This window comes from Trachypithecus francoisi, unplaced genomic scaffold (assembly GCF_009764315.1).
Source record: "Trachypithecus francoisi isolate TF-2019V2 unplaced genomic scaffold, Tfra_2.0 Lachesis_group20, whole genome shotgun sequence".
NCBI classification, from domain to species: domain Eukaryota; kingdom Metazoa; phylum Chordata; class Mammalia; order Primates; family Cercopithecidae; genus Trachypithecus; species Trachypithecus francoisi.
In genome coordinates, this window is record NW_022681466.1 from 20,310,261 (window position 1) to 20,332,146 (window position 21,886).

At 52.8% G+C, this 21,886-nt stretch overlaps 1 protein-coding gene across 1 annotated transcript; it reads right to left on the bottom strand.

The window, feature by feature from the left end:
* Positions 1-17,992: 17,992 nt before the first annotated feature.
* Positions 17,993-21,330, bottom strand: LRRC3C (leucine rich repeat containing 3C). Its single transcript, XM_033183160.1, has 2 exons — positions 21,261-21,330; positions 17,993-18,886 (listed from the first exon to the last, which is right to left on the bottom strand). Exons 1-2 carry the CDS (start codon positions 21,284-21,286, stop codon positions 18,085-18,087), a joined length of 828 nt encoding a protein of 275 aa, XP_033039051.1. The 5' UTR covers positions 21,287-21,330; the 3' UTR covers positions 17,993-18,084.
* Between the last annotated feature and the right edge of the window lie 556 nt (positions 21,331-21,886).

Sequence of the window (21,886 nt, forward strand, 5' to 3'; positions counted from 1 at the left end):
TAGAGAGGTGGCAGCTGGAGGATGGCTTGTGGATTGAGAGGAGAGGAAGGCAGGTGCCTTTGGAAGGAGTGCAGAGGGAGGCAGTGGGAGTATGTGTGTGTGTATGTGTGTGAGTGACCAGGGATGGCATCTCTGTTCTGTCATCATCACCGTCATTGGGGAGCATCTTGGATTCATGGGGGGTCTGTGAGTGTCCTGGGATAGGGAGTCCTGTATGTCCACACATTCTAGCAGAGAGCAGAGCATCTGCAGCATTGCCCTCCATCCTGGGCTTGTCAGCCTGTGTGTATCGCTGCCTAACTCCATTTGTTTTAGCTACATAGACATATCTCTGATACCGCTAGAAGCAGATGTCTGAGTAGGCAGAGATGGAGTTAGACCAAATGGGTTTCTGTTATTTAGTGTTCAGCGTTTCTGCTCCTCACGGAATATTGTATACACACATAAGCATATCGGTAGGCGGGGGCACAGCGATATTCGTGGAAAAGCCCAGGAGGCTTGTCATGGGCTTTCAGATGTCGCACCGAGGTCACTCACGTCCTCCTCTTAGCTTAAATCTCTGCCTAGAAGGAATTTTAAAGAAATTCCAAATTTTGCCCACGTGGTCACATTGCTAGAGGACAGAATAAGGGACTTACAAGCAAGGCCCGTATAGTGTTGGGCTATGTGGCCATGCATGTGTGCAGGTATAACCTGACAGCTGAGCCTGCCTGCTCCCACCCTGAGGCTCTTCTCAGTACCACTCATCGAAAAAGAAACGCAACCCTGAACGCTGTGAAGAGTAAATCCCATGTGTTTTTTTTTTTTTTTAGAAGGAATCTCGCTCTGTCCTCCAGCCTGGAGTGCTAGTGGCGTGATCTCAGCTCACTGCAACCTCCACCTCCCGGGTTCAAGCAATTCTCTGCCTCAGCCTCCCGAGTAGCTGGGATTACAGGTGTGTGCCAGCATGCCTGGCTAATTTTGTATTTTTAGTAGAGACGGAGTTTCACCATGTTGGCCAGGAGGGTCTCGATCTCCTGACCTTGTGATCCGCCCACCTCAGCCTCCCAAAGGGCTGGAATTACAGGATAAACCACCATGCCAGGCCAATTCCTTCTTTTTTTTTTTTTTTTTTTGAGACGGAGTCTTGCTCTGTCGCCCGGGCTGGAGTGCAGTGTCCGGATCTCAGCTCACTGCAAGCTCCGCCTCTCGGGTTTACGCCATTCTCCTGCCTCAGCCTCCGGAGTAGCTGGGACTACAGGCGCCCGCCACCTCGCCCGGCTGGTTTTTTTGTATTTTTAGTAGAGACGGGGTTTCACCGTTTTAGCCAGGATGGTCTCGATCTCCTGACCTTGTGATCCGCCCGTCTTGGCCTCCCAAAGTGCTGGGATTACAGGCTTGAGCCACCGCGCCCGGCCAGGCCAATTCCTTCTTTACTGAGGGTTTCCTTGAGGGGCTGATGGTGAATGAGACTAGACCATTCCACACTCAGGAAAACTCCCTAAAAAAATCATCATTCCACTTGTGTCCCCAAAGTCTCATTCAATATGACAGATGCTCCCAAATATCTCTTCTCTATGTCTTGAAACAGAACAAAGCTAAGTCTTGCCCCTGCCTCTCTGGTCCCTGCTCACTCTGTTTTTCTTTACATCCCTTCCCATCCACCCTACGCCTTTTTGAGACAGGGCCTCGCTCTGTCACCCAGGATGGAGTGCAGTGGCTCAATCACGGCTTACTGCAGCCACCCAATACTTCATCCTCCTTCCACAGCTCTAGCCATTCCGGCAATCAAACGTCCCTCCTCCTTAGGAGAGGCAGAGGTAGGGGCTTGAGTGTGTGGGAAGGTTGTCATTAGGCCGCGTGCGGTGGCTCACGGCTGTAATTCCAGCACTTTGGGAGGCCGAAGTGGGTGGATCACCTGAGGTCAGGAGTTAGAGACCAGCCTGGCCAACATGGGGGAAACACCATCTCTACCCAAACTACAAAAATTAGCTGGGCGTGGTAGCAGGCGCCTGTAATCCCAGCTACTTGGGAGACTGAGGCAGGAGAATCGCTTGAACCCGGGAGGCGGAGGTTGCAGTGAGCCGAGATCGTACCACTGCATGCCAGGCTGGGCGACAGAGCAAGACTCCGTCTCAAAAAAAAAAAAAAAAAAGGTTGTCGTTAGTCATCTGGTCCCTATCACAAGCACATATTTAAATAGAAACCTGTTGTATGTGTTACAGTCTTTTCATCTCTGTCTGTTTTCCTGGTTCTTCCTGGATTTCCACCTCTTCCTCCCTGTAACTCTCACTACAGTGACGTGATGCCTGCATGTCAGCATACAGTCCTGAGGCTGTGCAGTCTCCTATGCTTTAATCAGCTCCAGGGAAGGTGGTCCCACTCCCACCCTCTCACCAGCATAGCATTGCCTCAGTCAGACTTTTGGGAGTTTCTTCCCAGTGACTACCCTTCTCCCACTGGCTGCAGGCCAAGGTTCCTAGTCTAGTGGATTCTGCAAAGATCTGGAGAACAGTGGCATCTAAAAGCCACACGTGGCTCTGCTCTCCCTGAGGACCCACAAAGCCCATCTAGTCAGCTTTTTCTTCTCTGACTGGGAAGTCTTGCTTCTCTCATTTCTTCCGCCTTCACTCTGATCTCAGAGCAATCTGCCCGGCCTGTGCTCACACTCCTGGTGTTGTCCCAACCCTGTCTGCACTGCATTGCCCCATTCCCCCAGACTGCCTACTGGTATTATTCCAAGCTGGGGCCTTGGTGGGTTCAAGGCAGGGAGGGGATATATGGGCTTGTGGGGTCAGCCAGATTGAAGTTCTTGTGCTTTTGGAATGAAAAGATCCACATTTAGGCCTGTCTTGGTGGTGCTCCTTCCTCCCATCCATGCCCTGCCTCATTTACTTTCTTATTTATTTATTTATTTTTTTGAGATGGAGTCTCACTCTGTCTCCCAGGCTGGAGTGCAGTGGTGTGATCTCAGCTCACTGCAACCTCTGCCTCCTGGCTTCAAGCAATTCTTCTACCTCAGCCTCCCGAGTAGCTGGGATTACAGGCACATGCCACCGCTCCCAACTAATTTTTGTATTTTTAGTAGAGGCGGGGTTTCACCATGTTGGCCAGGCTGGTCTCGAACTCCTAACCTCAGGTGATCCACCCACCTTGGCCTCTGAAAGTGCTGGGATTACAGGCGTGAGCCACTGTGCCTAGCTGCGTGTTTTTCTTTTCTTTTCTTTTTCTTTTCTTTTCTTTCTTTTTTTTTTTTTTGAGACAGGTTCTCACTGTGTTGCCCAGGCTGGAGTGCAGTGGTGCAATCATGGCTCACTGCAGCCTTGACTTAGGGATTTTCTTGTGTCAGCGGCCGCTCCCTGCTCCCAGTACCTGGGACTATAGGCATGTGTCACCATGCCTGGCTTTTTTTTTTTTTTTTTTTTGAGATGGAGTCTCGCTCTTGTTGCCCAGGCTGGAGTGCAATGGCGCAATCTTGGCTCACTGCAACCTCCGCCTCCTGGCTTCAAGCGATTTTCCTACCTCAGCCTCCCAAATAGCTGGGATTACAGGCATGCAGCACCACGCTCAGCTAATCTTTTGTATTTTTAGTAGAGACAGGGTTTCACCATGTTGGCCAGGCTGGTCTCGAACTCCTGACCTCAGGTGATCTGCCTGCCTCGGCCTCCCAAAGTGCTGGGATTACAGGTGTGAGCCACCGCCCCTGGCCATGCCTGGCTAGCTTTTTAATTTTTTGTAGAGAAGAGTCTCCGTATGTTGCTCAGGCTGGTCTTGAACTCCTGGGCTCAAGCAGTCCTCCTGCCTCAGTCTCCCAAAGTGCTGAGGTTACAGGCGCACTGCGCCCGGCCTGGGGCAGAATTTAAATTGTACTGGCGGATATTTAAGTTAGACTGCCTTGTAAGGACGCTTCAGGTCAATTAAAAGAGACTTAATGCCGAAGCAGGAGGTCATGTGGTGAGTGCTGCTCAGGCAGGCGGTAAGCTTTGCTCTCTATCTCCCTCTGGTGGTCAATCAAGGTAGTGATGGACAATGATCACCTCTGATTTAGAGACCAAACTTGTGACTATGTAGGGTTGCTAGGAGATGGAGATCAGGAGAGGGAATTGACTTAGGAGAGGAAGCCCCAGGCACCTGCCCGGTGGGACCCTTTCTGTCTCTCTGACCCATGCAGTGCACTGCAGACAGACACAGACATTGGTATAGGGTATTATTTCCTTACTCATTTTCCCTTTTATTATTGTTTTTGTTGTTTTTTTTTCAGACAGCCTCACTCCATTGCTGGCTGGAGTGCACAATCTCGGTTCACTGCAACCTCCACCTCCTGGGCTCAAGTGATTCTCCTGCCTCGGCCTCCCGAGTAGCTGGGACTACAGGTGCACACCACCACACCTGGCTATTTTTTGTGTTTTTAGTAGAGATGAGGTTTCACCACATTGGCCAGGCTGGTCTCGAACTCCTGGCCTCAAGTGATGCGCCTGCCTTGGCCTCCCAAATTTCTGGGATTACAGGTGTGATCCTTCTTTTTGTTATTGTTGATTTTCCCCTCAGCAAGGGGCCAGAGGAAACAGAGAAAAGTAGATTATTGGCGTTCATGGAAGTCACAAACTCTGGCCAGAATGGGAAGAAGCTGGCACTCTGGGAGTTGGGAGGGCAAGGAGAACGTTGTAGGATTTGGAGCCTACTTGAAGGGTGCAGGATAACTGGAGCATTTGCAAGAAGTGACCCCTCACACGAACATATTCCCAGACCTGCCCTGAGCAAAAGGAGGTGGAATGGTAATGGTTAAGGATGAAGACAGGCTGGGCCAGGGCACGACTGCCTGGTGGAGGTGCAGGAAGAATGCTTCCCAGGGATGCTGTGTTTTATCTCTTATATGGGAGGTTGGATGTTTGGGGGTGCAGATCACAGATTGTGAGCTATACTTCCATAAATTCTCCTTTCTGAGCAGAGTAAAGCTCCCAGACTCTTTCCTTATTCTCTAAAAAACTTTAACATTTCTTCCCTAATTCCCAAATCAGCTTTGGAGTCCAAGACCTCCCCAAACTCTGGCTGAGCAGATATCAGTGTTCAGCTCTACGTGTGTCAAACTCAGCATCCAGGTTCAAGGTGTCAGCCCTCACTGCCCCCCACCCCTCCACTACCAATCCCCCTACCCATCAGCCTGGTCTGGGCAAGGAGGCCGCTGCCAGCCTCCAGCCCAAATCCAGAGAAGTTTCCTCTGTCAGGTGATCCTCCCAGCAACCCACCTCTTCCTGAGCCCCTGCTGATGCATGGGAGCACGTGTTGGAGCGTCTCTGTATTTTCTTTTTCTTTCTCTTTCTTCCCTTCCCTTCCCTTCCCTTCCCTTCCCTTCCCTTCCCTTCCCTTCCCTTCCCTTCCTTCCCTTCCCTTCCCTTCCCTTCCCCTTCCCTTCCCTTCCCTCCCTTCGTTTCTTTTTGAGATGGAGTTTCGCTCTTGTTGTTAAGGCTGGAGTGCAATCTTGGCTTACTGCAACCTCCGCCTCCCAGGTTCAAGCGATTCTCCTGACTCAGCCTCCCGAGTAGCTGGGATTACAAATGTGCGACACCACACCCGAATAATTGTTGCATTTTCAGTACAGATGAGGTTTCACCATTTTGGCCAGGCTGGTCTCGAACTCCTGACCTCAGGTGATCCACCCACCTCGGCCTTTCAAAGTGCTGGGATTACAGGCATGAGCCACCGCGCCTGGCCACTTCTCTGTATTTTCACCAGCTCCCCTAGGCTTGTCCTCAAGCCCCAGCCTGCCTTCCCTAGCCATAGGCAGGCAGGGCTGGGGATCCCTGATGAATAAAATATCTGGAGAGCCAGATGTTGTTGGTTAGCACTGGAAAGATGGAGAGGCTGTCTTACAGGACACAGAGCGGTGTCAAGGCATTTGGCTCCCAGGTGTAAGGAGGGTCTGTCTCCTTGGTCTCCTTGTATGTCAAGGCCACAGAGTCCCATCAGGGCCTGACCACTTTCAGCTCCTCACCTCAGAACCCCCTCAGCAGCTCAAAGTAAAGACAGAAGGGCTCCACCTCCCTCTAGAAGAAATTCTAGTCCAGAATGGTTTCCATCTGCAAGTGGAGAAAAAACATCACAGGATGCTTTGCATTTAGAGAGCCACCAACTTCAGAAGTGGTCTGTGGTAAAATTGTGTATTATTATCAGTACACATACTGATGTGTAGTGATAATACACATTATCACTGTGTATTATCACAGTGATAAGTGAGGAGGCCGCTGCCAGCCTCCAGCCCAAACCCAAAGAAGTTTCCTCTGTGAGGTGGGGCAGGAGATGCTGGGGCAGGAGAATCACTTGAACCCAGGAGGCAGAGTTGCAGTGAACTGAGATCATCTATCTATCTATCTATCTATCTATCATCTATCTATCTATCTATCTATGTATCTTTGAGACAGAGTCTTACTCTATCACCCAGGCTGGAGTGCAGTGGCATGATCTCTGCTCACTGCAGCCTCTGCCTCCCAGATTCAAGCACGTCTCCTGACTCAGCCTCCCGAGTAGCTGGGAGTACAGGCACATACCACCATGCCCAGCTAATTTTTGTATTTTTAGTAGAGATGGGGTTTCACCAGGTTGGGTCTTGAACTCCTGACCTCAAGTGATCTGTCTGCCTCGGCCTCCCAGAGTGCTGGGATTACAGGTGTGAGCCACCATGCCCGGCCTGCAGTAAAATTTTAAATTTTAATTTTCAGTAAAAATTTAAATTTCAGCCCCTGTCCCTGTTCTGCAGTGAGCAGATATCTGCAAACCTACCCCCAAAGGCCAAGGGAATTGAAAGGCCAAAGAAAGAGGCTGGCGGCCGGGCGCGGTGGCTCAAGCCTGTAATCCCAGCACTTTGGGAGGCCGAGACGGGCGGATCACGAGGTCAGGAGATCGAGACCATCCTGGCTAATACGGTGAAACCCCGTCTCTACTTAAAAATACAAAAAACTAGCCGGGCGACGAGGTGGGCGCCTGAAGTCCCAGCTACTCGGGAGGCTGAGGCAGGAGAATGGCATAAACCCGGGAGGCGGAGCTTGCAGTGAGCTGAGATTCGGCCACTGCACTCCAGCCTGAGTGGCAGAGCAAGACTCCGTCTCAAAAAAAAAAAAAAAAGAAAGAGGCTGGCAGGCCAGGCGTGGTGGCTCACGCCTGTAATTCCAGCACTTTGGGAGGCCGAGGCAGGTGGATTATCTGAGGTCAGGAGTTCGAGACCAGCCTGGCCGACATGGTGAAATCCCGTCTCTACTAAAAATATAAAAATTAGCCGGTCATGGTGGCGGGCGCCTGTAATCCCAGCTATTCGGGATGCTGGGGCAGAAGAATCGCTTGAACCCAGGAGGCGGAGTTACAGTGAACCGAGATAACGCCATTGCACTCCAGCCTGGGGGATAAGAGCGAGACTTTGTCTCAGAAAGAAAAGAAAGAAAGAAAGAGGCTGACAAATCCAGCTTCTTAGAAAGAAACACTTAATAGGGACTTACGAATAAAAGTGATTCACCACACCTGCTGTCCAGAAAATATCTTTTCTATAACAAGCTTTTAGAGTAAAACAGGTGCAACCAGTCATGGCTCAGACTGTCTTGCAAAAGTCATGACCACTGGGGAGGTTAGATACACATCTGTATGAGGGGTTATCTGTGTTACAGGCATTGTTGCTTTATGAGGGGTTGGTGTGGTTTGGCTGTGTCCCCCACCCAAAATCTCATCTTGAATTACAATCCCCACAATCCCCCTGTGTCGGGGGAGGGACCGGGTGGAGGTAATTGGGCGATGGGGGTGGTTACCCCCATGCTGTTTTCATGATAATGAGTGAGTCTCATGAGATCTGATGGTTTTATGTGTGTCTGGCATTTCCCCTGCTTGCACTCACTCTCTCCTGCTGCTCTGTGAAGTGTCTGCTTCTCTTTTCCCTTCCGCCATAATTGTAATTTTCCTGAGGCCTCCCCAGCAATGTGGAACTGTGAGTCAATTACATGTCTTTCCCTTATAAATTACCCAGTCTCAGGTATTTCTTCATCGCAGTGTGAGAATGGACTAATACAGGGGTTATCTATGCTACAGGCATTGTTTAAAGACTTTGCTGCAGGAATCAGGAATCCAATGCCAGTCACCATGGCAGTTTTGCTTCAAGATGGCATCACTCTGCCATTCTTTTACTTTTTATGTTTTATTACTTCTTGTATTAAATAGAGACGGGGTCTGGCTATGTTGCCCAAGCTGGTCTGGAACTCTTGGCCTCAAGCAATCCTCCTGCCTCGGCATCCCAGAGTTCTGGGATTATAGGTGTGAGCCACCGCACCCAGCCTCTCTTGTTATTCAACAAGCTATTTTATTACAGTCCCCATCCTTGATCCCCCCTCTGCCTGTTAATGCTAGAGTGAAGCAGAGATGGGCAAGGATTAAGAATCCAGAGACCTAAGTTCTGTAGAGAGTTCTGCTAAGACCCTGCTATGTGGCCCTAATGTCTTGTATGCTCTCTGGGCCTCAGAGTATCCATCCACAAGTGTGGGGGTGGAGCTGGATGAGCTCAAACTCAATTTTCTCCTGATTGTCATCCCCCAGGCCCCTCTCCAGCTCCATCTACTGGGAAAGGATCCCCTTCTCCCTGGACATGGCCAGCAGCTGCTGTTGCACCTCCCTCAGCTCTGCAGAGGGTAAAGGAGAGGAGAGGGCATGAAGGAGGGCATGCCCTCCTTCCCTCTGTGGGCAGGGCATTGTAAAGTGGTTCTGGGGGCCGGGTGTGGTGGTTCACACCTGTAATCCCAGAACTTTGGGAAGCTGAGGGGAGCGGATCACTTGAGGTCAGGAGTTCGAGACCAACCTGGTCATCATGGGGAAATCCCGTCTCTACTAAAAATACAAAAATTAGCTGGGTGTGGTGGTACATGCCTGTAATCCCAGCTACTTGGGAGGCTGAGGCAGGAGAATTGCTTGAGCCCGGGAGGCAGAAGTTGCAGTGAGCTGAGATCTCACTACTGTACTCCAGCCTGGGCAACAGAGAAAGACTCTGTCTCAAAAAAAAAAAAAAAAAAAAAGTTGCTCTGGGTACTGGGGTTAGCTCCCATGTGTGTCCGTGGAGGGGAAGTGGGCTGCAGATTCATTTATTCCTGGAATGGTATGTTCCCTTTTCTTTTGGGAAAAATGAGCTGGGGTAGGGATGGTAGGTGGACTTGCCCCTATTGCCTTTTCCTTGGAAGAGGGGACAACAGGGTCTGCACCCTGCCCACTCTGCTTGTAGCTTGGTATCAGGACTGGCTTCATGGGCATGCAACCTGTGCAGTTGTATACGGCCCCATGCTTGGTTTAATGCTCTGCTGCTGCTGTCTTGAATATAATTCTTTGCTCTTGTTGCCCAGGCTGGAGTGCAATGGCAAGGTCTCGACTCACTGCAAACTCCGCCTTCCGTGTTCCAGCAATTCTCCTGCCTCAGCCTCCCAAGTAGCTGGGATTACAGGCGTGTGCCGCCACGCCTGGCTAATTTTGTATTTGTAATAGAGATGGGGTTTCACCATGTTGGCCAGATCGGTCTTGAACCTCTGACCTCAGGTGATCTGCCCCCACCTTGGCCTCCCAAAGTGCTGGGATTACAGGCGTGAGCCACCGCGTCCTGTCAAATATAATTCTTAATAACTTTTGTAGCAAGGAGTCCTGCATTTTCATTTTGCACTGGAACCCTTAACTTTTGTGGTAGGTCTTGCTTGGTACCATCGGGCCTAACCTAGTAGGCCTGGCACGTCAGGGATGGCCCTCACCCTCATTCCTCATCCTCACCACACAGAGCCCCCAGCAGGTACAGAATGTTCTCTAACATGGAGCTGAGGCTGCTGGAAGCCTCCTGCAGTCCCGCAGTCATTCAAACACCTTGTTCCTACCCCCAGTCCTCCCTCCCAGAACTGGCTCCTGTAGATCCAGAACTCGATCAACCTGGCAGAGATGGGAAGTGATGATCCCCCTGAAATTAGAGAGACAGGGAGCTTCCTGAAGAGAGGGGGACGCAGGTCTTTACGCTCAGAATGGCCATTCCATCAGGGCCAGGGCCCAGTCTCTCTTTCGGCCGGAAGAAGCCTCCTCAGGTGGGCTGAGATCTCCCAGGAGGAGGCCGATCACGCCCCATCCAGCCCATCTCTGGCCCTACCAACTTGTATCCCCCGCCCTCAGCCATTTTAAGCTCAGTTTATCACCCCCCACCATCCACCCTCCTACCCGTTAGCCGGGCTTGGGCTTCCGGCGCAAGTCTGGTTCTCAGCACTTGAGCCCTGTTACCCCGCCCCAGCCCCGCCTCCACCCCAGCCCGTCCTCCGCCCCGCCCTCACGGCACCAGCCACGCCTCCGCACTAGCCCCGCCCTCACTGTGCAAACCCCGTATCGGCCCTGGCCCCGCCCACACCGCTCCAGCCCCGCCTCCACACCAGCCCCGCCCTCGCCACCCCAGCCCCGCTTCACTCCGCCAGCCCCGCCTCTGCCCCAGCCCCGCCCTCACCGCCCCAACCCCGCCTCCGCACCAGCCCCGCCTCCGCACCAGCCACCTCCTCAAAACCCCAGCCCCGCCCTCACCACCCCAACCCCGCCTCTACCTCAGTCCCGCCCTCACTGCGTAAGCCCACCACACCAGCCCCGCCTCCCCAGCCACGCCCACACCGCCCCCGCCCCACCTCCACCCCAGCGGGTCGTTCTCTCTGAAGGCGATGTGCCTCCCGGGTCAGGCCCTTCCGCATCGCAGCTCGTCCTTCACCTCCACCTGCAGCGCCCGAAACCCCCTGTGCTCCTGTGGGGCCATCTCGGGCCCGGACGGAGCTGTGGGTTCAGGACAGTGGTGACTGGGACGCTATCCCTCTCCACCCTGTTCGACCTCACTTTACTCAGCGAGTCCCTCACTCCCAGGCACAGAGGTTTCTTTCTGGGGTGTTGCGCCCTGCTCCCCCGTGCAGACTCTCCTCGCCAGGAAAAGATGGTCAGAGCAGAGTCTTGTGAGGGGACGTCGGGGCTCAACGCCTTACAACGTTTTCCGATGGGCATTGAGGATCCTGTTTAGGGGAAAGGGACACACTCTGTCACCATGGATGACTGTCAGATGGAGGGCGAAATCATGAGGACGGAAAGCCCAAACGGAAGAGGTGTCCTGCGCCACGGTGCAGCCCTGGGTGGGCCTAGCCTCAATCTACCTAGAACAGCATGGTGGAGGCTTGCGGGGAGGATGCACCCAAAAGGCCCAAGAAACCCGTGGCTGCCATCGCAGTCAGCACTATGTCCCGCCAGTGTCCCGGGGACCCCTCTGCACCCCACCCACCATCACCCCCAAAGTCTTTCCTTTGAGAAGGGGCTCTGGGCTTGAGCTGCTGACTTGACAGGTTTCTTTCCTTTGCTTAGGAAAGGGGTCTCTGTGTCCCTCTTACCTTCTAAGACTTTGTCCACCCTTGGGGTGGGGATGGGGAGAAGAGCCCTCTGCTTCTCTGACCTTCTGAGGGCATTTTCAGCTTCTTGTTCTTGGATGGGGGATGTCTGTGAAGGTCAGAAATGGGGCACTGTGGCCGGGTGTGGTGGCTCACGCCTGTAATCCCAATACTTTGGGAGGCTGAGGCAGGCAGATCACATGAGGCGGAGTTTGAGACCAGCCTGGCCAACATGCTGAAACCGTCTCTCCCTCTCTCTCCATTATTTTGTTACTCTGGAAGGGGAGTACATGTTTGTCCCAGAGGGACAGGGCCCTGTGGATTCTAGGCCTGGTTCTTTCCTTCCCTCCCTGTGTGACCTTGGATAACTTGCTGCCCCTCTTTGGGCCCTTTTGTAAAATAGAGATCCCTGCCAGCTTGAGCAGTCCGTGCAGTTCTGGGTGGGTCCTGCTCCTCTATGTCAGCCCCTAGCATCTGGCTTGGAATCCTCAACCTGCCTCCTCACTCCACTTTGCAAGCTCACCTCTTCCTCAGGTTTTCCAGATCGTTCACGATGATGACTGAGGTTTTGGGTGTTGGGTTTGGAGTTTTGACATTTGCCCTTGACAGTGACAGAGGCACTCACCAGGACACATGTGACTGCAGTCCTGTTGATCTTAAGTCTTTTCTTAGTTCTACAGGACAGACGTGCCCTGTGCTTGTTCCCACATACCCTCTGCCGGAAGCATTCCCTGATAAATTGCCTTGGTCCCAAAAGTGAATGAGAATTGAGGACTGATCTTAGACATTAGTATTCGTGTGGGGGCTTAAATTTTGTTTGGTGTTCTAAAAGAGGAAGATGGCAATTGTTGTAAGTGTAGAAACACACACACATATATATATGTTTTTTTAATTAATTTTTTTTTTGAGACGGAGTCTCACTCTGTCCCCCAGGCTGGAGTGCAACAGCGTGATCTTGGCTCACTGCAACCTCTGCCTCCTGGGTTCAAGTGAACCTCTGCTTCAGCCTCCTGAGTAGCTGGGGTTACAGGCGCCTGCCACCATATCCAGCTAAATTTTGTATTTTTAGTAGAAATAGGGTTTCGCCAGGTTGGCCAGGCTGGTCTAGAACTCCCGACCTCAGGTGATCCACCCGCCTCGGCCTCCCAAAGTGCTGGGATTACAGGCATGAGCCACCGGGCCTGGCCAAAATGTATATTATGATTGGGGAAGATCAACTGGATTCCAGGGGCCCGAGGCAGGCACATGTGTGTGTGCACGCATGTGCGTGTGTGGTGGTAGCGGACATAAAAGCTGTGTTGGCGCCAGTGCACTCCAGCCTGGGAGAAAGAGTGAGACCCTGTCTCTAAATTTAAAAAAAAAAAGAAAGAAAGAAAGAAAAAGATTGGGCTTTTAGGGTGGTTTGTTTTTCATGGCCACAGAGGCAGATCTTCAACCAGTGGGAAGAAGGAACAAGGACGTAGTTGAGGTTGAAGTAGCATTTTCCAATAGTCATTCTGCCTTATTTACTTCAGTCCTGATAAGATGGAAATTCTTTCTCAAGTGCATCACCCACTCCCTGCTTCTGAGAATGGACACTTCAAAATTTGACCTTTTCTGCAGGTAACCCAAAGTCAATATGACTGATCTCGTGCATTTTGCCAATGTCCATAGGCCCCTTTGAGGCAGGGGGAGTCAGTTTTCCACACAGGGCTGTTTAAGAGACACTAAAATGCCCTACGACAATGACTTTTGAGTTCTTAGACTTTTAATCATGTCCCTCCCTGCCGTTAGGGTGTACTTTCTCACTGCTATTGTTCTGCCCCTCTGTAATATAATTTTTGCTATCTCAAAAATACTGTTTCTAACTTGTTATAAGCAGGAAGCCACAGTTCTGAAATTATTAGTACTCTCGTAAACTAAGAATAAATGAGTTCTGAGCGAGGGTTCCTGTGAGCAAAGTACATGACCCTTTGTTAGTGTTTGATTGAAATGTCCCCTTATGGGTTCATATGGCCCCTGTGCATAGCCCTGTCTTCCTGGATTGTCATCACTGACACACTAGCCTGTCAGGTCCCCAGGGTCAGGCACAACTTCCTGATCTTTGTAGCTGCAACGTCTGCCATGCGGTAGGAACTCAACAGATGGTTTGTTTGTTTTGAGACAGAGTCTCGTTCTGTCACCCAGGCTGGAGTGTAGTGGCGCCGTCTTGGCTCACTGCAACCTCTGCCTCCTGGGTTCAAGCGATCCTCCTGCCTCAGCCTCTTGAGTAGGTAGGATTACAGGCCTGTGCCACCACACCCAGCTAATTTTTGTATTTTTAGTAGAGATGGGGTTTCACCATCTTGTCCAGGCTGGTCTCGAACTCCTGAGCTCAGGGCCCACCTTGGTCTCCCAAAGTGCTGGGATTACAGGCTCTAGCCACTGCGCCTGACCAACAGATGCTTAGCAAATGAAGGGGTGGGCTTGTGGTGGCATCCATGTGGCAGCTTGGGGGCCTTGTTCTACTTTCCCTCTGCCTTCCTGGTTTGGGGTGACTGTTCCTTGGAGATAAGAGAGGTTGATGATGGCAGATTCTCAGAGAGCTAAGGTGAAACCGTTTCTAGCAGTTTGAACTCCCTTTAGTCCAATGGGGGAGGCAGTCCCTCCCTTTGGAATAAGCTCCTCGGGATGCCTCTGGCTTCGATGCCCCTCACTCTGGAGGAGACCTCAGTCTTAGGGTTGCGCTCTCAAAGCCTCTGTTTGTGAGTCCAATTCAGGAAGGGGTGGGGCTTCACTCCCCCTCAGCTGGGGGCTCCCTCAGGGTACCCTTGGCTTTCTCTGCCTCTCCAGGCCTCCGCTCTGTAGGGCAGGAAGAAGCTGGTGGCAGAAGGGCTGTGTGGGCCTGTAATCGTCCATGGGGTTCACATTGTGTGCTGCCTAGACAGAGCCGATTTATCAAGACGGGAACTGCAATAGAGAAAGAGTAATTCATGCAGAGCTGGCTGTGTGGAAGACCAGAGTTTTATTATTACTCAGATTAATCTCTCTGAGCATGTGGGGATCAGAGTTTTTAAGGACAACTTGGTGGGTGGGGGGATGTCAGTGAGCCAGGAGTGCTGATTGGTCAGGGATGAAATCGCAGGGAGTCGAAGCTGTCCTCTTGCGCTCAGTCAGTTCCTGGGTGGAGACCCCAAGATCAGAGGAGCCAGTTAATCGATCTGGGTGGGGCCAGCTGATCCATCAAGTGCAGGGTCTGCAAAATATCTCAAGCACTGATCTTAGGAGCAGTTAAGGGAGCCTCCAGCAGCATGGCTCCTAAACCATAATTTCTAATCTTGTGGCTAATGTTAGTTCTACAAAAGCAATCTATTCCCCAGGCAAGAATGAGGTCTGCTTTGGGAAAGGGCTGTTACTATCTTGGTTTAACTATAAACTAAGTTTTTCCCAAAGTTAGTTCAGCCTATGCCTAATGAGCATAGGAATGAGCGGGGACAGCTTGGAGGTTAAAAGCAAGATGGAGTCAGTCAAGTTAAATCTCTTTCACTGTCTCAGTCATCATTTTGCAAAGGCAGTTTTAGGCCTCTCTCTCTCCTCCCATCACAGCCCACTGGCTCCCTGATGCTGCATGTGGTGACAAGCTGGGACCTGGGTCCAGGCCCCAGTGATTCTTGCCTCAGGCCTGGGCCGGCAGTAGGCTGGGCTGTCTTGGTTCCTGAGCCAGACTCCAGCATTTCCTGGTGGGAGAGTTTGGGACTGACATAGTGTGTCTCCCAGAAGAGCGTGCCTTTTCTCTCCCTCTGTCCCAGGCAGAAGGGCAGAAGCGGGTAACATCACTGAGGCTGTCCAGCTGCCTCACCAGGCTTCTGTGGTTTCTCAGAACCCAGGGTCCTATGATCCCTGGTCCATGGCACAGGTGAGGATGGGAGTGAAGCCAGTGACGCCACCCTCTCCTGCCTGCCCAGTGGACAAGCACAAGCCCGGGGTCAGGACGCTGAGGGAGCAGCCCGGGATTCTGGGGCAGTCATTCTGGGCAGGAGCCTCTCTGAGTGTGTCGGCACAGCCCTGGCCAGTCTAGCAGATGGACTCTGGTGGCAGGGGCTGGGAAGCAGAAGGGGAGAGGGGAAGCTGGCCTCCAGCCCAGCAGGAGCACCCCCACCAAAGGGGTGGTAGAGGGCTGAAGACAAGCTCAGCACTCGTTCTCGTCACCAACAGGCCACAGGTGCCCAGGAAAACGAGCAATCAGAGACCAGGGCATTGATAAAAGTGACTTTATTGAGTTGTCCAGGGATGTTCTGGGGTCTCCTCACTTCCCCCGCCCAGCTCTCCAGTCACCTGTCCCCAGCTCAGTCATAGAGACCACCTTTCCCCCATGAGAAGGAGCTCAGGAAACTCATCAGTGTATAATGGAGAAGACGGAGAGAGCTTGGGACTCTCTGCATAGGGACCCTGAGCCAGAGGAGGGGATCCCCAGTAGAGGGCACAGGAACAGGAAGAGCTTAGGGACAAGAGAAGCAAGAAGCCAGGGGAGGGTCTCAGTGGACACTCTCAGTAGAGGCAGAGGGAGAAGAGAGGAGGAGCCCACAGTGTCTTTTTTTTTTTTTTTGAGCCGGAGTCTCGCTCTGTCGCCCAGGCTGGAGTGCAGTGGCGCGATCTCGGCTCACTGCAAGCCCCACCTCCCGGGTTCACGCCATTCTCCTGCCTCAGTCTCCCAAGTAGCTTGGATTACAGGCACCCACCACCACGCCTGGCCAATTTTTTGTATTTTTAGTAGAGACGGGGTTTCACCATGTTAGCTGGGATGGTCTCTATCTTCTGACCTCGGGATCTGCCTGCCTCGGCCTCCCAAAGTGCTGGGATTACAGGTGTGAACCACGACGCCCAGCCCACAGTGTCATTTTATTTTATTTTTATTTTTATTTATTTATTTATTTATTTATGTATTTATTTTTGAGGCGGAGTCTCGCTCTGTCGCCTGGACTGGAGTGCAGTGGCCGGATCTCAGCTCACTGCAAGCTCCGCCTCCCGGGTTTACGCCATTCTTCTGCCTCAGCCTCCCGAGTAGCTGGGACTACAGGCGCCCGCCACCTCGCCCGGCTAGTTTTTGTATTTTTAGTAGAGTCAGGGTTTCACTGTGTTAGCCAGGATGGTCTCGATCTCCTGACCTCGTGATCCGCCCGTCTTGGCCTCCCAAAGTGCTGGGATTACAGGCTTGAGCCACCGCGCCCGGCCCACAGTGTCATTTTAAATCTGGCCACAGCCTGGCTTTTGACCTCCCCTCCAGTTTGGTCCCACCTACCCTTCCCTTGCCCCTCTTTGCACCCTCTCTTCCAGTCCCGGGGTGAGTCTTGCTGCTGCCCAGACATTCTGAGTTGTTGCACATCTTCCTTGCCTTGTCCACACCTTTCATCTAGGGACCCTCTCTCCTCTCTCTTTTCTGTCCAAAACTCTCCCTTTTTTTTTTTTTTTTTTTTAGAGAAGGTCTTGATCTGTGGCCCAGGCTGGAGTGCAGTGGTGTGATCTTGGCTCAACTGCAGCCTCCACCTTCTGGGATCAAGTGATTATCCTGCCTCAGTCTCATGAATAGTTGGGGTTACAGATGCCTGCCACCATGCCTGGCTAATTTTTTGTATTTTTAGTAGAGACAGGTTCCTTGGGGGTGAGAGAGGTTGATGATGTCAGATTCTCAGAGAGCTAAGGCGAAACCATTTCTAGCAGTTTGAACTCGCTTTAGTCCAACGGGGGAGGCAGTCCCTCTCTTTGGAATAAGCTCCCTGGGATGCCTCTGGCTTTGATGCCCCTCACTCTGTAGGAGACCTCAGTCTTACAGTTGCGCTTTCGAAGCCTCTGTTTGTGAGTCCAGTTCAGGAAGGGGTGGGGCTTCACTCCCCCTCAGCTGGGGGCTCCCTCAGGGCACCCTTGGCTTTCTCTCCCTTTCCAAGCCTCCGCTCTGTAGGGCAGGAAGAAGCTGGTGGCGGAAGGGCTGTGTGGGCCTGTAATGATCCGAGGGGTTCATGTTGCATGCTGCCTTGGGTGATCCACCCACCTGAGTCAGTTCAGGCTGGGCGCGGTGGCTCACGTCTGTAATCCCAGCACTTTGGGAGGCCAAGGCGGGCAGTTCACGAGGTCAAGAGATCGAGACCATCCTGGCCAACATGGTGAAACCTCAACTCTACTAAAAAATACAAAAATTGGCTGGGCGTGGTGGCGTGCGCCTGTAGTCCAGCTACTGGGGAGGCTGAGGCAGAGAATCGCTTGAACTTGGGAGGCAGAGGTTGCAGTGAGCCGAGATCCTGCCACTGCACTCCAGTCTGGCGACACAGCGAGACTCCATCTCAAAGCAAAAAAGAAAGAGAAAAAAAGAATCAGTTCAAACATACTACAGCGAAGCCTTTGAAATTGCCCAGGGCCAGGTGCAGGCTCCCTCCTCAACCTGCCCCCCACAGCCCTCCCCTCTTGCTCCCACCCCACCTGCTGTCATTCTCTGTTCTGGGTTTTCTGAGTCTAGCACAATCCAGGCACAGAGTAGGCACCAAAAAACTCCAGGCACCAAAGATGGTGTTGGTTAAGATGACAGAGAGAGAGAGAGAGAGAGAGAGCCAGTGCAGGTATTTAGGAGGAATAAAGGAGGGAGGGGTGGGATGGGCTTGGGGGCAGGGGTGAAGCTGCACAGGAGGCAGAGGGGGTCAGAGGAAAGGAGAGGGCATAGGGGTAGGAGTGTGGGGTGTGGCTAGAGGAGCATCCTGGGTCATCAGACCACTGTGCTGAGGACGGAGGAATCCTCGGAACGCACAGGCAGCACTGGGGCCCGCTTGAGGGAGCGCCGGGTCTCGTCTCGGTTCTGCCACACATAACGCACCAGATAAGCCACCACAAGTGTCAGCCAGCCCCCCATGGTGACCAGCAGGGCCACATCGGTGCTCCTCCGGGCCCCGCCCCGCCCTGCCCCACACAGCTCTTCCTCCCCTGCCAGCAGCAGGAACTCCTGCCCCACGAGGTCCGGTCGGGCTCCTGGGCCACACACGATGCCTGTCCCAGTGCCTGGCGCCAGCCTCACCTGCCGGAGCACTTCCTGGAGGGCGCAGTCACAGTGCCATGGGTTGGCGGATAGGTTCACTTGGATCTGTAGTCCCACAAAGGCCTCCACGGGCACTGAGGCCAGCTGGTTGGCAGAGAGGTCGAGGTGGCGCAGCGTGCCCTCCAGGCCCTGGAAAGCCGCCCCTGAGAGGTGGGCAAGGGCATTATGGGACAGATCCAGCTCCTCCAGGACAGGCAGGTTCTGGAAGGCGCCAGCAGGCACAGATGCCAGCTGGTTGGCATCCAGGTAGAGCTTGCGGGTGTCGTTGGGGATGCCAGAAGGCACAGTCCTCAGACCTGCCTGGCTGCAGCGGAACGTCTGTTCACCTGCTTCCTTTGCCACATAGCAGCCATGGGGAGGCACCAGGGGGCTGGGCACAGTACCTCCTGTGCCTATCATCAACAGGAGGGACAGGACGTGACCTGCTGTTGGGAGCATGGCCATAAATTGGCATAGTCCTGGAGTGGAGTAGGATCTGGGGAAGAAAAGGCCACATAAAGAAAGAGTGAGTCAAGACAATCGCATGCCTCACTGCCAGCTTTCTCCTCCTGAGGTCCCTCTGGGGGGTGTCTTTGGGCCGGGCCTCTTCTCTGGGGGCTTCTCTCAAGCCTAGGTGACTTTTTCACTTCCTTCTTGGGGTCTCTCTTGATTTAAGGCTCCTCAATAGGGCCTTTTGGGTAAAGGGTCTTTTGCGCTTGAAACTCTTTTAGGGTCTGTTGATTCTAGAAGGTTAATCTATGAGGCCTTGTTGGCTATTCTGGGTCTTCGGGTTTCTAGGTTTCTGCCTCTGTCCGTGTATTGATTCCTCTCATCGGAATAAAGTCTTCTTCCCCTACGTACCTGGGAGGCTACCAAGTGGGCTAGGTAGGCACCAGAAGGTCTAGTTGGCACTCATGTGATGGAGACAAGGGGGACAGATGAGCGATAGGGTGTCAGGGCGTCCAGCTAGGCCAGGTGACTAGGTAAAATGGACCTCTGGCCCCACCTTCTATGCCCTTCTACCCCTTTTCTGGGAGCACCCACCCCTCTGCCTGCCCCAGCTCTGTCCTCTCTGCTCTGCACTTTCTCCCTCCTCCTCCCCGTCCTCCTCCATTCTTCTCACCCCTGTTGGTGGCAGAGCCTTCTCGAGTGCAGGTGCCCTCTCCCTGGACGGAGGCTCCCTGCTGCTGGGCTCTGGAGACCCGCTTCCTCCTCCAGAAGCCCTGTTTGCTCACAGCTGCTGGAAGTTGGGGGCTGGGACCCAAGAGTGTTGGGTTTCCTGGCATGTGACTCCGGACCCAGGTGTCGGATACCTGAGCCATGGTGTGGCCAGGCAATGCCAAGAGAGGGCAGATCCTGGACCCTGATGAACTCTGTCGTGGGGAGACCAGGCCCCAGTTCCATTCCCTGCACCAGGCTCCCCTCCCAAGGTCTTGATGCTGCCATCTTCCATCACTCCTCAAGGCTGAAACTCTGCTTCCCAGAACCCTTCTTCCTTACCCAGAACCTGGCTGGGCATAAGGATCCCTTCTTGGCAGGCCTGGCAGGCAGAACTGGGTGGGCCCCATCTCATATCCACTGTCTCCAGCAACCAGTATCCCCCCAACTCCATTCCTCCCCCATCCCCTTCTGCCATTCTTCCACGCTCAGTGGCCCCTTCTTCCACGCTCAGTGGCCCCTTCTTCCATGGTGAGCAAACTTCCCCTAGCCTTTCCTTGGAAAACTTGTCTGTCTGGGGTTCCTCATCTCCTGGCTCCTCACAGTGCCCAGCCCTCTTGCCTGCCAGGGGTGCTGTAGTTCAACTTTAGTTTGTTCTCTGCGTGGTGGATTGATTGCCTCTCTAGGAGTTGGAAAGAGTTCTTTAAGGCACCTGAAGACTGATGTGGTTGTCTCTGAGTTTTCCTGCTGATTTTATGATCTGCATGAGAACTGACGCAGGTTCTCTCAGTTTGCTGGAGCCCCAGACTCTCAGGTTGGCACTTTCAATTCTCCCTCAGGCCTGGGCACCAAAGAGGGCTTGGATGACGTGTTCCTCCAGGGCATCCCTACCCCAGGCATCATTTGCAGGCGATGCCACTCCTTGATACCACCCTCTCCTAATGTTCACTGGGTAGCGGGAAGGAAGGATTTCAAGGCAGAAGATGAGATTCATGTGTGACCTGGGCATGTCACCTGACACTGCCGTAGGGTTGGGAGGACCCGCCAGGGTTGAGTCGATGTGAAGGTACTTTGTGAAGTCTGTGCAAAGGCTAGTTGTTAGGATTACTGACTTCCAGAACACATCATGGTCTTCCTCCATGATTTCATTACCCACGCCAGGCTTTTCTCCTCCACTTCCTCTCGTATGCTGTGCAGGGGCAGGGATGACAAGGGGTCATAGATGTGATCCATGTGGATGACCCATCTCATTTCTTAGCCCATGGTGGCTTATCCCCTGCAACTTCCTTGACCCTCAAGTCCAACCACATGATGTCTCCTGTGGCACCATCCTACCTACAGTATCTCCAGTTTGGTGCTGGGATTCAGAGCCTCAATGATTGATAGAGCTCAAAGGAAGGGACCAGCCAGTTGAACCCTCCCTAGTTTGCAGACAGGTAAACTGAGGCCCAGAATGTGACCAGAGTTACACAGTGTCAGTGGCCAAAGACCAGAGCCCAGTTTTCTGACTCCTTGTCCAACCACTTTTCATTGCCTGCTAGCAGCTCTTACCTCTGTGCCACGCCTACCAATACCCTACATCCTTGCATGTTGAGCCTGATGGTACCCACGGTATTGTATTGTATGGAACCTGGAAGCCCTCCTGCCAGGTCAAAGAGGTGGAAGAGAACGGGAGAGTGGGGTGTCACAAAGACTAGTAAGGATATACTTACGTGAAGGAAGATGAGGTCATACGCATTGGAGACCTTTCTGAGGAGGATTTTTCTTGCTGGATTTTGCAAGACTGTGGGTGACCAGGACTGGGCATGGAATTGTAGAGCTCAGTGCAAAATAAAAATCGGGCGTGTGTGTGTGTGGGGGGGTCCCTTGTTTCAAAAACCTGTTAAGAATTTCTTCCTTTTTTTTTTTTTTAAGATAGAGTCTCACTCTGTGGCCCGGGCTGGAGTGCAGTGCCATAACCTTGGCTCACTGCAACCTCTGCCTCCCAGGTTAAAACGATTCTCCTGCCTCAGGCTCCCAAGTAGCTGAGACTACAGGTGCCTGCCACCACACCCAGCTAATTTTTGTATTTTTACTAGAGACAGGGATTCACCATATTGGCCAGGCTGGTCTCGAACTCCTGACCTCAAGTGATCCACCCACCTTGGCCTTGAAAAGTGCTGGGATTACAGGTGTGAGCCACCATGCCCAGGCGAAAGCTGTTAAGAATTTCAAGGCCTTGCCAGGTGTGGTGGCTCACGCCTGTAATCCTAGCTCTTTGGGAGGCCGAGGTGGGTGGATCACTTGAGGCCAGGAGTTCGAGACCAGACTGACCAACATGGCGAAACACCATCTCTAC

Excerpts from the sequence above, each read along its gene's own strand:
- LRRC3C (XM_033183160.1), bottom strand. The coding sequence starts at position 21,286 with ATGCGTATGACCTCATCTTCCTTCAC. Across the intron at positions 18,887-21,260 it reads ATGACCTCATCTTCCTTCAC|ATCCTACTCCACTCCAGGAC; the intron begins GTAAGTATATCC and ends TTTCTTCCCCAG.